The 15000-nt window shown below is 42.3% G+C and overlaps 1 protein-coding gene across 11 annotated transcripts in view; it reads right to left on the minus strand.

Annotated features, from left to right (window-relative positions):
• Nucleotides 1-15000, minus strand: part of ank2b (ankyrin 2b, neuronal) — a 174949-nt gene that overhangs the window by 63291 nt on the left and 96658 nt on the right. For all 11 annotated transcript variants that reach the window (XM_076289428.1, XM_076289432.1, XM_076289435.1 and 8 more), the window contains exons 2-3: nt 12143-12244; nt 379-477 (exon numbers count right to left, since the gene is read on the minus strand). In XM_076289428.1, coding sequence (XP_076145543.1) covers nt 379-477; nt 12143-12244 — 201 coding nt within the window. The remainder of the gene's footprint in view (nt 1-378; nt 478-12142; nt 12245-15000) is intronic.

A 15000-nucleotide genomic window follows, 5' to 3' on the forward strand; every position in this document is an offset into this window, starting at 1 on the left:
ATACCCCTTCAGCAAATGTAGTATCCAACATTCACACTGCAAATATGTCTAGTGCATATGGAAAGACATCACTGCATCTATTATTGTAATATAAAGTAATGTGAAATAATATATTATTAGTATTATTAATATTAGTAAAGCAAAAAAATAACCTATGTCTCAGTATAAGTGAACTTATATCTCAGTATACGATAACTTATATCAACAGGTATATATCTAATCATATCTAAACCAAACCATTTCTCAACATTCTCTTTGCCAGTCAGGCCTACATTATGCTCCAAACATTCTGCTAACTGGTTAACACTCAAGACAAGCCCCCAGAGTGTGCGTTGCCCAAGGCTGGGGTCCAGCAGTAGCGGGGTAAAGGTGACCTACCTTAGTGGCCGAGTCCACCGAAGCACCCCTCTCCAGGAGCTCCTGGACCAAATCCACGTGTCCCTCTTTGGCCGCCAAGTGTAGCGCGTTGAGCCCATTCTGCAGAGGAATGACAAAAGCACGAGTGGTCAGCCTTGCTCACCCCCACACACAAAACAACCCAAACAACCACGCAGCCAACCATATCAACAGAGAAACAATGAGAAAGAGAGAAAGAGACAAGGAGGGGTAGAAAACACAACAGTTCAGACGAGGTGAGAAAGGTGTACCTCAGGGTCCATAATCTGTGCCTTATCACCCTCTACCACTCCATCCCACTATACTACTGCTCAAGCACACACACACACACACACACACACACACACACACACACACACACACACACACACACACACACACACACACACACACACACACACACACACACGCAAGAGAGGGCAGCTCGAAATATCAGAGCAATGGCTGACAGTGAGAGTTGCGCTGTCTCATGCCGTCAGGGCGGCGGGCCAGTACCCACAGGATTAATTATGTAGTGATATTAATAAGCCTGCTGGGCCCAGAGCCACCTGGCCCCCGTGACAGTGGACAGGGGGTAGAGGGGCTATAAAATCGGTGACTGAGACTGGCCACAGCGTAGAGTAGAGTAGAGCGATATCTTCATCTCGAGCTTCATGTGTAGTTTCATGGCTGCTGGGATGAGAGAATATTCCTAAAGTACTGTACGTGTAAGAGAAATTGACTGAGCAGCAATAAATGGTAACACTTTATTTGAAGGGGTCTACATAAGGGTGACATGTAACCGTCATAAGAATGACATGACACATGTCATGCACATTAATGACACATTATTGATGTTTATGACTGTTGTCATAATGTGTCATTCGGTTTTTGGAATGTCAAGTTGACATTGTTTGGGTGTCATCATTATAACAACTTGACATTAGCCAAGATTACATTATTTGACGGTGTCTTTGTCATGACAACTTGACATTAGCCAAGAAAATGTAACCCGTTTACAATATGGTCATGACAACATCAGCCAAGAAAGAAATGCTAAGTGTTTGACATGATATTGTCATGACAACTTGACATAACTGTGTTTGGCCTGACTTATCTTCTAGGTTTATTAAGTGATGAGCTTGAACAATTGGCTGTCGTGACACCATTATAAATTGGATATACATATTGAACATATTGAACGTGCATTGCAGACATACAAAAAACAAATATGGCGTCTCAGGGGGAATCAAACCCCTCAGTCCCTCAAAACACACCTCAAAACGATTGAATGGTACTACTGGTTAGGAATCCGCCATCGTAATGGTGTGTTGGGTAGACTCGTGCATGATTTGAAAAAGCTGCAGAAATGATGGCAATTAAATGGTGCTTAAAAACTAGTATGTGAATAGGTTAATGCATGTTCCACATGCACAGTTTGGTTAGCTGGCATGGTAACATGTCCATGTATTATGGTTTTGCAAAATTCATTGCTGAAATAAACTCTTTTAAAGGGAAACATGGCAGAATTAGCTATATTTCCCCTCTGCTGGAGAAATTGTGCATTATGCTATTTCAAACTGTGATAAAAGGTAACGATAAAGCAAATGGATTTGTTTACAAGCTAGCGAAACGGTTAGCATAAGTTCGGCAGAACAATGTGGATGTTACAAGGTAAGAAACACGATTTAAAACTAGTTTCTTGTCTCTCACTTCCATTTCCGGGACGGTAGTCTCAATGTTGCAAGGTTGGTTTTTCGCCTGGGGACACTAGGGGCAGTGGGGAAAGTCACCATTTTCACCAGAACAGGTCATTTAACCATCCAAATGATTTCTAAACGGGTTTATTACGTTGAAATAGTTGCCAAGCTCCCCTTTAAGTCATGACTTAGTATGGTATTTGTTGTTATTATAGTTGAAATTAGACTCAATGTTGCAGAAATGTAAAATGTTCAGAAATAGGACCTACATGATAGTGTAATGGCACTTAATGACATGTTCAGGAAACATCTCAGATGGTTCACTGTACTTTAGGTCAAAGGTAAGTATTCATGACACTGTCAGGAAACTATTTTGGTGTGTAATAGTTCTTTGTGACAGCTTAATGACAAGTCAAAACTGTACCACTGTAGTTGAGGTCAAAAAAAGTATTCATGACCAATTTATAATGGTGTCATAACAGCCAATTGTTCAGGCCCATCACTTCACAAACCTAGAAGATAAGTCAGGCCAAACACAGTTACATGTCAAGTTGTCATGGCAATATCATGCCAAATGTCAAGTTGTCATGACAATATTGTAAACGGGTTACATTTTCTTGGCTAATGTCAAGTTGTCATGACAAAGACACCGTCAAATAATGTCATCTTGGCTAATGTCAAGATGTCATAATGATGACACCCAACAATGTCAACTTGACATTCCAAAAACCGAATGACACATTATGACAACAGTCATAAACATCAATAATGTGTCATTAATGTGCATGACATGTGTCATGTCATTCTTATGACGGTTACATGTCACCCTTATGTAGACCCCTTCAAATAAAGTGTTACCCAATAAATTGACAACCAGAGAACACTCCATAAGTTAGAATTCAGTTCTAACACACTCTTCTATTATTGCATTCTTTCCAAGGCTAATTATTTTTGTAGAAATGTGTTAATAGCATTAAAATATCCTTTACCTTGCTGGCAAACACTTATTGACTTATTTCAAATTGATAAAGTAAATCTCAAAGTCATTGTTTTAAGATAGTGATACTAACCCACCTCTTCACACGTAATTTTGCTTCTGAGCACAGAACTCATCTGAAGAACTCAATTGAAGCAAAACTAAATCTGTGTCCTCACCCCCTCATACAAGACTCACTCCAGGATCTCTAGAACTCTACGTCACTCCACTGCTGTCTGACTGAACTACTGATCTTCCCTAGAAGAAGGTGGGTGTTTATTCCCATGTAAAGGCAATGAATGGATCCTTAAAAGCTAAGCGAGTGAAGTGAAGATTACTTTTTCAATGTCACTTGACTGGGATTATGGCTAGGATTAAGGAGCGCAACATTTGATGGCTTTTGCGGGCGGCTGCCTCTGCTTCCGCTGACCAAACACACCTGATCTGGCTCGACCAGCCTCCTGAAGGTTGTGGGTGGTGTAATCTTGACTAGCAGATTAAAGATTACGGCTATAGTCGTGATCCACACGAAACCACTAAAAGAAGATAGGTGAAGTACATGCTTTTGTACGTCACAGCAATTTAATAGACCTCAAAAGCAGAGCTGCAAGTGGAGTCTATAGAGGTTAAAGGAAGAATCAAGCCAGGAGCTAAACTATCATGTGTGACAACCTGATGCGTCCACTAGTGCCTCATATAATCTATTTTTACGAAAGTGGCCTCTTCACTATGAATCATGTGGGTCTGATGACATATAGAGTTTCATATCCTTATTTCTTGAAAGCACCATGCCGATGCCGGTCTGCATTTGATGCAGTCATGCCGTACTGAATAACATGTCACAACATAATTATAATGCAAAATAGAAGTTATGAAATGTCTGGTAATGTCTACTCTGACACAGTCATACCTAACCGTTATTACAATGTAACAACACTATTCACAAGCATACAAATTGTTATTAGCCATTATTATTAATGATCATGCAAAATCTTAAGACAAAACAATAAAATGTCAGTGTGGATGATTGCATGATTCTCCTCTCCCCAAAAAGTCCTTTCCCCTGAGAATGACTAATTTAAGGAAGTCAAAATAACAGAAGCACTACAGTAACCTAATAAGACTGTCTGTGGCCCCAAGGGAGGTTTTGCCAAAGCCACTCCAATTCCCCAACTTCTCAAAAGGGGGAACATTTGTCTTGTTTTCTCCACACCCCACACCACCCGAACCCATTCAGTCAATATCTCATTTCCTCCAATTTCCCACACAGCAGGACGATCCAGTTGTTCCACCGGCTGCTCTTTCTGTAAGGTCTCTCCAGGTCCAGCTCACTGCTGCAGATTGTGGAAGATGAATCTCTACAATCTGCTTCCTTCCACAGGCACTAGCCAGGGCACACTCAATGTCACCCATTACAGACACGCCTAAAGTGGACATGCTGACACAAAGTGGAGAGGGAGGGTACTGTGACATGTGACCTGCTAGAGGTATGTCACATATTTGTATTTGTTCACATCTTTTGTATTAAATCTCTTCTTTGAGTCCTATCATACTGTATATTACAGCTGGTACAACTTATTTAGTAAATCCTTTTATCCTACTTGTCTAATAACTCATATGAATTACTGTATGAATTACAATACTGTATACATGTACATAATACATAACATGTGTATATGAGTGTTTGTTGGTAATTTAGGCAATGGTCTGACGTGATATTACCAGCATGTTAGTGTCTAGTGTTTGTTCTGCTGAAAGATGCTTCATGTACAAGAAGAATTCAGGCTAATTCCTTTTTTTTGTTTTCATCTTCGACTTGCGTCATCCATGGCTCACCAGGATTAGAGCCATGGCATTAAGAATCCTCATGATTGCTCTGTATAATGAAGCACACATATAGCTACATGCATTAAATTGTGATTCATTAATGCAATCATTCACTTTCTCCACATGAGCCTCAAATGACATTAATCTTATATCATGAGTCTTGATTTCAGCTAGTCACACTTGATTACACTGACAACTAAGCGACCCCTTTCAGAAACAACTCCTTCTAACAAGCCTCTGCTTCTACATTGGTGACTCCATTAAACTCCTTCGTTGTTCAGATCACATGACCAGGTTGAGCCACAAGAAACACCTCCAGAACACACTATGTTCACACACACTCATGTCCATCAAGACATCTTACACATCTTCTCTGTCTTTCTTTCCTTCCTTTGTTCTTTCTTTTTTTTCTCCCTGTCTTTCTTTCTGCCTGTCTGTCTGTCTTCCTGTCTTTCTCTCATGTTGCTCTGAGAATGCAGGTTATGGGTTATGGGTTGTCAGAGCATTCTACAGGGAACCACCCGTCTTCATCTTACACCCCCGTGCTGCCCTACATTCACCCACAATGCATAGCAACACACACACACACACACACACACACACTCACACACACACACACTCACACACACTTACACACACATACACACACACACACACACACACACACACACACACACACACACACACACACACCCTCTCTCTCCCCAAACCACCCACTCATTGCATTACTCAGTGGAATAATTAAAGAAATGTGATTTCCTTTAATGTCCCTCTCTTTATTTATACTGATTGAACTGCCACAACATGGCCGACGTCTTGTTCCTGGGTGATTACATTGCCTGTTCCCTCCAGATGGATCATACAGTACATATGAACACTTATAGGAAATTTCACTCATAATCACATCCATTTTTCAAAGATCTTTTCCTCTTTTCACTTGTCACAGCACAGGCCTACTTGTGAAGTCACTTAAATATGCCCTGTGATTTGGAAATGCAAACAATATTTTTGTTACATTTATCACCAAACAACTCAATCCACAAGTGGAATTATGTGTACAGTAATTTGTCATTTTCTTGGGACATGTTTTGATTGCACACTAATGCAGTTGGGAGAGAACTTTGAACAGCAGGTTCTAGCGAAGATAAATGGCTGGGAACAGAACGTTAGCAGGCGAGCTACCCAAGAGGTCATGTCTAATGCATGCTATTGCTCTTAGCGTTGGCTAGTCACGAAGAATCCATTTGTGAAGAGCAAAAATATATTTATATAAATAAAGTGCAAATATGAATCATTTTAACTGGTGTTCTGGGGAAGCTGTTTCCATATCTGTTTCTGGTATCGTTTATTTGGTGGAACACTCTGTGATTGATTTGAAGGGCTGCCAGGTGAGGAGAATGATTGCCTGGCTACAAGTGAGCTTTCATGGTCACTGGAATTGAGTCCTAAATCTTCGCTACACATGAGGCGTGTTGGAAATGGTCAGTTTTCACACACACCAGAGCTAGCTACGCTACAGAGATAATTGAAACATATCTCAGCCACATTGTATTCCCATTAGACTATCAAATCACTTGGTTGTCAATACTCAATATATGTAGTTATTTTTTCTTCAACACAACCTTGGCTTGGCTGTCTTATAGACCAAGGACAAAGACAAAAAAAAAACACAACCTGTAATGCAGAAACACATTGTTATATGTCACATATGCAACACAGCCTTTATCGTTTTCTTTCGAAAGAATCCATTGAGCTCACTATATCATTGAGAAAAAAAAGAAAGACAAGTCAAGGGGACACATAGAGCAAGTCAATGGCAAGATGACATCTACCGCAAATGAAAAGATTAATCACATGTGTTGCCAGAGTTAAGGCTGCAGAGGGTTACTGGTTGAACTCTGTGGATGAATTAAGCAAGTGTGGTGGTATAAATTATGCCGTGACAATGGCCGTTGGAGAGGATGACTGATTTAGCTACCTGATCTGCATGAGGTATTTGCATAATTGCACTTGCTCGTCACACAACTAGGTCAACATCACCATCAAAGCTGAAAAATGGTCAAAAATAGCTTGGAGATTCCATATTTTGCACATTTTTCATAACATCATTTTAAATTCCAGTGTGTTAAAAAAAATGGTGTCCATCATATTTCTGACTGATACATTGTCCTGAGAGTGACCGAACAGCCTGATAAAAAAGTGACTTCTCCTTTTAAACTTCCCAATATCCCTTCAGCCTCCTGCACCTTAAGACTTGGCCAAGTCTGCCACCCTGCCGTCTCAGGCTGGAGGTCAGCGCGCTACTGTTTCAGATGCCACCCGAGGCAGGCAGAGCCGCCGCATGGTTGGAGGTCAATGTGTCAGCGTGGATACAGTAGCAGTGCAGGATGCAGTCTGAGATTTGGATTCAGTTTCGGTTTCGCAGAAAAGTTGTTGCAATGTCATGAAAAGCAGTGTTGCAATAACATCAATACCCTCCCCACCGCCTCCACCTCAGATATGGATATGGACCATGGGTTCTCCAATCATGGGAAACAAGACAAAAAATTAACATGCATACTGTATGAAAATATTGCTGAAGGTAAAATAAATTAATGAATAAAAATGATTGAAAACAAAGCATGTGATGCGTCTTATTGCACCTTGTCCATTCACTAGGATTGTTTATGGCTTGGCCTCGACCACTATGTATATATAGTGTGTTTCCCATTCACAGCGGCAGGACTGTGTGTGAACTCTGCAACTTACGGGCTGCTAGGGGCCTATGACAAGCACTTCATTGATCTTGCCATACTGTGTACTGTGTACCGTTAGAATAACGGACTGCAACTGTAAGGAAAAAACTGACTCTGGCTCTGAAACAAATCCGTTCCACACTCAAACATAAACCAATTCCCAAAAGAGTCATTTACATGCAGCTCTTCTGAGGATGTTTCCATTTTAAGAACCATTCATAACTTGGTGTCATTATGCAGCCCGGTCCTTCTCTCGCAGGTGTGTCACACCCGGTACCAAGGACCCCTCATATGGACTGGGTCTGACATTATCACCTGTGGTCCTGAGAAGACCCCTGCTCTCAGTTAGATTTCACTTTGACATGCTTGGCAGCACTAAAAACCCTCTATCCTCGTATTCCAAGAAAGCCTGACATACATGAGCCTGTCCTCAAATTTGAGCCCGCCCCCAACACAGCTCACCGTAATAAGAACTGCATGGCATCTTTGGCCCAAATCCCCGGGAGGTGTGGAGTAGATACCCGACACCAGGCGACGGAACACCACCACCCGCCCACCCGGCCCTTGTGACCACTGTTTGTAGGGTCAGAACATAGCAACCGTTGCCAGGGTGGGAGTATTTATGAGTGATCTGCTTCCAGAGACCCCACACAGTGGCATGCTAATAAGTCCTCCCAATGGGTGAAAATGGCCTTTGTGCTCAGGTGATTTTGTACGTGGAGGAAGTCAATGGAAGAAGGAGTCTGACGCGATAAGGAACCTTTTAACTTAAAGCTGAATTCTCATATTCCCACAACAATTCATATTGAACCCTTGCCATTTTCACAATACTTACACATTTGAAGTATGTAGAGATAAGTATATGGGACTCCTCAACTCCTCAACGTTCATGATTATACACCCTAATAATTGCACAAAGGCTATGTATCTCAAGCCTTATTTAGCTTCAGACAAAGTAAGAACCAAATATGTAATTTATCACACTAAAAACATTCACATTATGCAGAGCACTATAAAAATAAGGCATAACCTTATTACAATGACCTCAGAGGTTCTGCCTAGGATTAATGCTCTAGCAGCATGCCGTGCATCAGATGAAGGAATGTGTTTACTGGATGTAATGGGGACAGCAGCAGAAGAAACTCTGGCAGCTGTGAGCTACCAGGAAAGGCTTCCTGCTGCTTAACAATTAATCACCGACTCTCAAAGGACCATGGGAAGTGTAGTTGAATCAGCGCTGGCCTGATTTCAGGAAGTATGTTAGGGTGTGAAAGGGGCAAAAGTTGTGGGACTGTGTGGCGTTCTCCGTTTATAAACTGCTGAGGTAATTTTCAGGTTAGCCTTTTTCCAATATGTCAGCTGTTTTATGCTATCTGCCTGCTTTAGCCAAGAAACATATAATACAAAAATATCAAATGTTTTCAGTCTTATGTGTAAAAGTAAAGCCAGCTGGTATTTAGCAGACACTTGTATACAAATCAACAGGGACTCATAAAGGCAGGCTTGGGAATCAAACCTAGGCTGACTAGGCCGTTAGTACTGGTGACAATATATTGATGCTGCTCAAATAATAATGAGAAAGAAAAACTCATACTTGTGTAAAATGGGTTCACAAATACTTGGCTGTTACTGACAAAAATACTGAAAATATTGAATCGTGATTGGTTTAATGATTATGTATGATATGTATATACATATACACTTAAGCAATATAGCACGAGTGAGAGTGGGGTTGGTCATGGATATTCCCACGGGTGTTGTTCGGCCGTAGCCACGAGGCCTGAGGCCGAGTGGCGCAGGCAACAACAGCCGTGGGAATATCCATGACCAACCCCACGATCACGAGTGCTATATTGCTTAAGTGTATAGGTATATATACCTAGATATGAATCAAACTAAATAATCTGAAAACACCCCATTATTGTTTAAAAATGTTCATTTCGACATCATTCTTACGCATCAAAACATAGTTCCCTTTTCAATAGACAGCGTCTTGGTTGCTAGGTAACCAACATTCCAGATCCCTCGTTACGGGTCTTTGTGGTTTAAATTAGCCTGGTGTTACCATCCTACGTACTTCCGGCCAAAATTTGATTTCAGCCTCGCACGTATGTGTATGACGAAGAGAATTCGTAGTCACAGGCGGTAAGGGCCAGGCTAGGTTTAAATGTCTTCTTGAAAGAAATGTTGAAAGTCGGGCTGAAATCACATTCATATCTAGGTTTGCCGCATGCATGTTACAAGGACACTGGGCCATGTCATGTAAGGGACATGGTACTGCAAAAAAACGGAAACATAGTCTACATTGCAGAACCACTCAACTTTATTAATTTATGGTGAATAAATGTTACACTACTGTGCACAGCCTGACGTGACGATGCTAGCACGTTAGCAGCGGTTAGCTAATTATGCTAACGTTAGTTATCTACAAGTCTCCTCCAAGTGACAATCATATTATACACAATGCTGGCAATGCTGAGAGCATCCTCGTTTATCTTACTTACATTGAGTTGACTGTGTGGCTTAATCCACAGATGTGGTGAAGCACTGTTTCGTTGTGGTTTGCTAAGGAGTAACCCATTGCTTGAAATAGTGGAGGGATGGGATGAGAACATTGTGTCAAATCTTAGCATTGTATCGCGGAGTGATTTATTATTAGCTGTGCAAAGTCTGAGTTGAAATGTCCAGGGATATTCCAACTCATGGAACGTCTCTCGGCCAATCAGAAACAAATAAATAGTTCCATATAACCCAATAGAGTGTCCCAGTGACTTCCGTTTTACTTCCGCTACAAGGGACCTATCTTTCAAAAAAATATGAACGGGAGTTAATGGAGAGATAACAATTATTTTTTGGTCCAGTTTGAATTGTGCCACGAATTTCACGTATGATGTGTGTGAATTTAAAAGATAATGTTTCACGTCAAGAAAGTACTGTTGTTCGATAGACTTCAAAAGTTATGTTGGTTTTGTGCGAATCCGCTCAGTGGACTACATCTCTCGTCTCGAACGATGTACGTCACCAACGTAATGAAACTATAAGATTAGCTGTTATGCTAGTTAACGGTTGCATCTTGCAAGTGCCTGCTGTCACTTAACAGTATCTAATGTACAGTCTATGGACGAATACAACTTACCTGATGTGTTTAATCCTCTGACTCATGGTATTTTCATCGGCAAGGAAAGCCCAATTAAGACCTGTTGCTGGTATGCTTGTACAATCTAGTGTGGCTGTAAATGAGCTAACGTCACTAGCACGACTGATGGGTTTGTAGTCGTTGGAATTACGATCTTTCACAATGTTGTAATTCAATAGTTACGAAACAAACTGCAAATGTCTTTACATGAAAAATTGTCTTTAAAATTGAAAAACATCATATGGGTAATTCAAGGTACAAGTCAACCGGGACCAGAAAATAATTTCTTTTTCGCCATAGACTGGAAATTTTTTGAAAGATAGGTCCCATGGAGGCAAACGGAAGGGGCGTCACTGGGACACTCTATTGTTGTATAAACATAAATATTACGCAACAGCTTCTATTGCAATCCTCCAGACCATTTTTAGACATGCCACCTGTACTCCGGTTACCAAAACAGTCATGAAATGCCTTTCCTCCTCCCTCTTTGTCATTCAGAATCATAGAGACTATTTTGGTCTTCATTTGCATAGCAAAGACGTTATATAAATCCACTACAAACAAGCAGAAATGCCACCCATGGATTCCCAATAGAGAACAGTCCCCAAAATAAAGGCAACTTGGACTCAGCCAAGGCCAGCTGTCCACCCTTCTCTCGACCTTTTCCCTTCTTGTTGATTTGTGGGCTAGACGTGGCGAAGTGTGTGGGGAGGTCTTCACGGTCGGACGAATTGGGTCTTAAATCTTCCCTGGGAAGAGATCGCTAATGAATGCCGTTGAGCCCGGCGGTGCAATTTACGCCAGATAGCAGGCATCCGAAACAAACAAGTGCTGATTCATGATTAGCGACTATGACCAGTTAGCATCCAACACAGCATACAGCATCCCATCTCCAGACCCTGGGAGCAGACCCTGACATCCCAAAGATCATCTATGGAATATTAACACAGAGGAGAGGAGAGGATGCTTCACAGATGTGGGTTGCTGAAAGCAACAGCGGGGAAGGTCACCCCTGTCACTTTAGATTGATTAGCGAGGGCGTGGTGAGCATGCCCAGGTCCCCTGAGCATTGATGAGCTATTAAACAAGCACGAGGAATGTGGGGCAGGGAGGAACAGAGGATGATCACTCACCCACATGAAAGGTGATCAGGTATGGGACATGTGTGGCACTGGACACTGTCCTGCATCATGATGTTTTTATGCATGACTGTTAGTGAGTGTGACTTGGATCTGTGTTGTTTAGGTATGTGAACATGTGTGTGAATGAATGTGTGTGTAGGCGTGTGTGTGTATATGTGTGTATGACTCCTATCTGGTTTAGGTATGTGAACATGTGTGTGAATGAATATGTGTGTAGGCGTGTGTGTACAGTATGTGTGCATGACTCCTACCTGGTTGCAGGTACTGATGTCCACACCCCCCTTCAGGAACTCCAGCACTTTGTCGATGTTCCCCGCCCTTGCTGCCCTCAGAAAGCTGGTATTGCTATCCGACTGGAGGAGAGAAAAAGAGAGAGAGAGAGAGAGAGGGAGGAAGCAAAATCATTAGGACACAAAATCATAAATCCTCCCTCTAACAATTAAAACTACTAATGTAGATGAATCAAGGCCAAAACCTCCATCTGCAACTCATTTTATTGCCACTTGGAAGTGCAACAAATTGGGCTGAACAAGTTGCACTCCGGCTCCCATCTCACATGATGGAGCTCCTGAGACCCACAACAGGCTGTTTAGCCTCCAGGCACCACGGACTTCTCTTAAACTTCAGGCATATAATCACATACACTCACAGACACACACAACCAGACACACACATCTGCTACCAACTGTCGTACTGTGGATGTAGGCTAAGTTATTTTTAGAAACAACATGGGGATGTATGCACTTTAGGGAGCAATTATTGGTACTTTTTTATTTAAAGTTTGCAGCTACTGCTGCTAAAGTTCTGCACTTACTACTGCAGGGGTAAGTGATTTAGAAAAATTCATGTAGGTGTATGTGAAGGGATATTTGACATTCAGCTGCAGTTTGATCCCTTCATTTCTCCTGAATGATGTATGTGATCAACTCCTCAAACACGTCATATCATTTTTGAAAAAGCAATGTCAAATAGAGGTTATTGAGCAGGAGCACATGGATTTGTAGTTGTTTTATTAGAAACAAGTCTTACCTACCTACCAGAAGAGTAAAAAATAGATGTAATCTAAACACACATAATTGTGTTATGCATAGAACAGCTATATAACAGAATAATCCTCTCAGAGGACTGCGTCTATCCTACAAAGCACATGACCCTCTTGATTGATTTCATAACACAGGGCAGACATGGTTGACGTAAAGAAGGAACCAGGTCCACCCCTTTTCCCATTCATTTTTGCTGGGGGCAGCTTTGCGGTGTTGTGTATAACTCCAGACCCACACGGCAAGCACTGCCTCTTCCTGTTCCTTTTCCTCTTCCTCTCCTTCGCCTCCTCATCATCATGAGCCACTAGAACAGGTCATCCTGTAGCACAGAGCGGAGCCGCATCACAAAACACTCTCACCGTCCACTGGGAGGCCAGCTGGACTCCCACGCTCACTGTGCTGCTCCACACCTGTCAGGTGAGCTGACACAGACTGGCACTTCTCTTGTCCTCTTCCTCACCCTCCCCCTCCCTGGCTCTGTTTCTGTCACCTCCTCCTGGCAGGTAAGTCGCTTTGTACAAAAGCATCTGCCAAATACCTTATTTATAACTATGACTAACTGGAACTAAATCCAGCAAAAACATTTACCAAGTGCTCTCCTTGTCCTTCTCTCTCCCTCTCTCCGTCTCTCTCTCTGTCTCTCCCTCTCTCTCTCTCTCCCCCCCCTCTTTCTCTATGTCCTGGGTGCCCGTGATCCCTGTTGAACCACATCCCCACTGTTTCCACTCCACAGCGATGCTACATGAATATTTCAACACGCCACGCTTTTGACCCATAAATCCCTGCTGTCGGCTCGGCCCCTTTGACTAGCAGAGGAGGAGGCTGGGGGCCAGTGGCATGTGTGTGTGTGTGTGTGTGTCTGTGTGTGTGTGTGTGTACAAAGGGTGTACAAAGTCACCTCTGTGTGGATAGCATTTGATTTGCAGCACAGCAGCACAGCTCCAGTGATGGCTGGCTACAGCAACCGTAAGAGCAGTGCAGTAGCAGCAGCAGCAGCAGCAGCAGAGCCCAGGTAGCAGCGAGTACACGCAGGCAGATAAGAGAGCCAGTGAAGGGAGGGCCGTGCTGCAGAGAGAACTGCACTGCATCACTCTGGGCCCTGACGAGGCAATCTGTAGCACAGCAGAGAGCCTGCAGGATGGGCCAACACAAGTGTGAAAACCAGGCAAGGAAGAGGGGGAGAGAGAGAGAGAGAGTGTGTGTGTGTGTGTGTGTGTGTGTGTGTGTGTTTAACAAAAACAAACTGATAAAGCGAGAACTAGACTGATGTGGACAGAAGGAGAGATAGACATTAACTCTTAAAATGAATGCGTTGAAAATACCACAACTCTCCATGTCCAGATAAGGACAAGACAGTTTATGGTGTTTCCAACACATTTGTTTTAAGAGTGTAGATAGATCGATCACAGTGGTAAAAGCCTGACCAAACTGACAAAGCCTCTCTCCACGACCACAACAATTGTATTGCACATTACTGTTTGCCTACACTAATCAAAATGTTAAACTGTGATACTTGATACTGTATATCTTCAAAAGGGAACCAAATCGCTCTTAGATAAAACACAATTCACATGAAATCTTTTCCATCATTCCTGACCATGAATGAGTTCAGTTATGCCACAGGCAGAAGCAGAAACAACAGACTCACACAGTCACACACACACAAGGCTTCACAGGGAGTTGTGGTGGCACCACATTATTATTCAAGACACGCATCAATTATCCTCTCAGTGCCACTTAAGACTGTTTGCAGATAAGGCCAGCCAGAACAGACTGCTCTCCCATGCAGAGCAGTTCATAGTGGACAGAGGGGGAACATACTAGACTGTTCTGGGGGAACATACTAGACTGCTCTGTTCTGGCCCACATAAACACCTCTGCACTATGTGGATAGTGAACCCACAGTCTTCTCAACAAAGGTTCATTCTAATATCTCAACACTTTTGATGAGGTATTTTGAGGAAATGTAGGCTAGTTCAAAACAAGCCTCAACATTCATAAGAATCTTCATTAAGATTCCCACTCCAAGGTACAATGACAAGCATTCCCATTTAGTATAAGAGAAT

The sequence above is a fragment of the Alosa pseudoharengus genome, unplaced genomic scaffold (genome assembly GCF_046254945.1).
Source record: "Alosa pseudoharengus isolate Yale_2024_CS ecotype anadromous, Long Island Sound unplaced genomic scaffold, YU_APseudo_1.1 YU_APseudo_1.1_scf_17, whole genome shotgun sequence".
Taxonomy (NCBI): Eukaryota; Metazoa; Chordata; class Actinopteri; order Clupeiformes; family Clupeidae; genus Alosa; species Alosa pseudoharengus.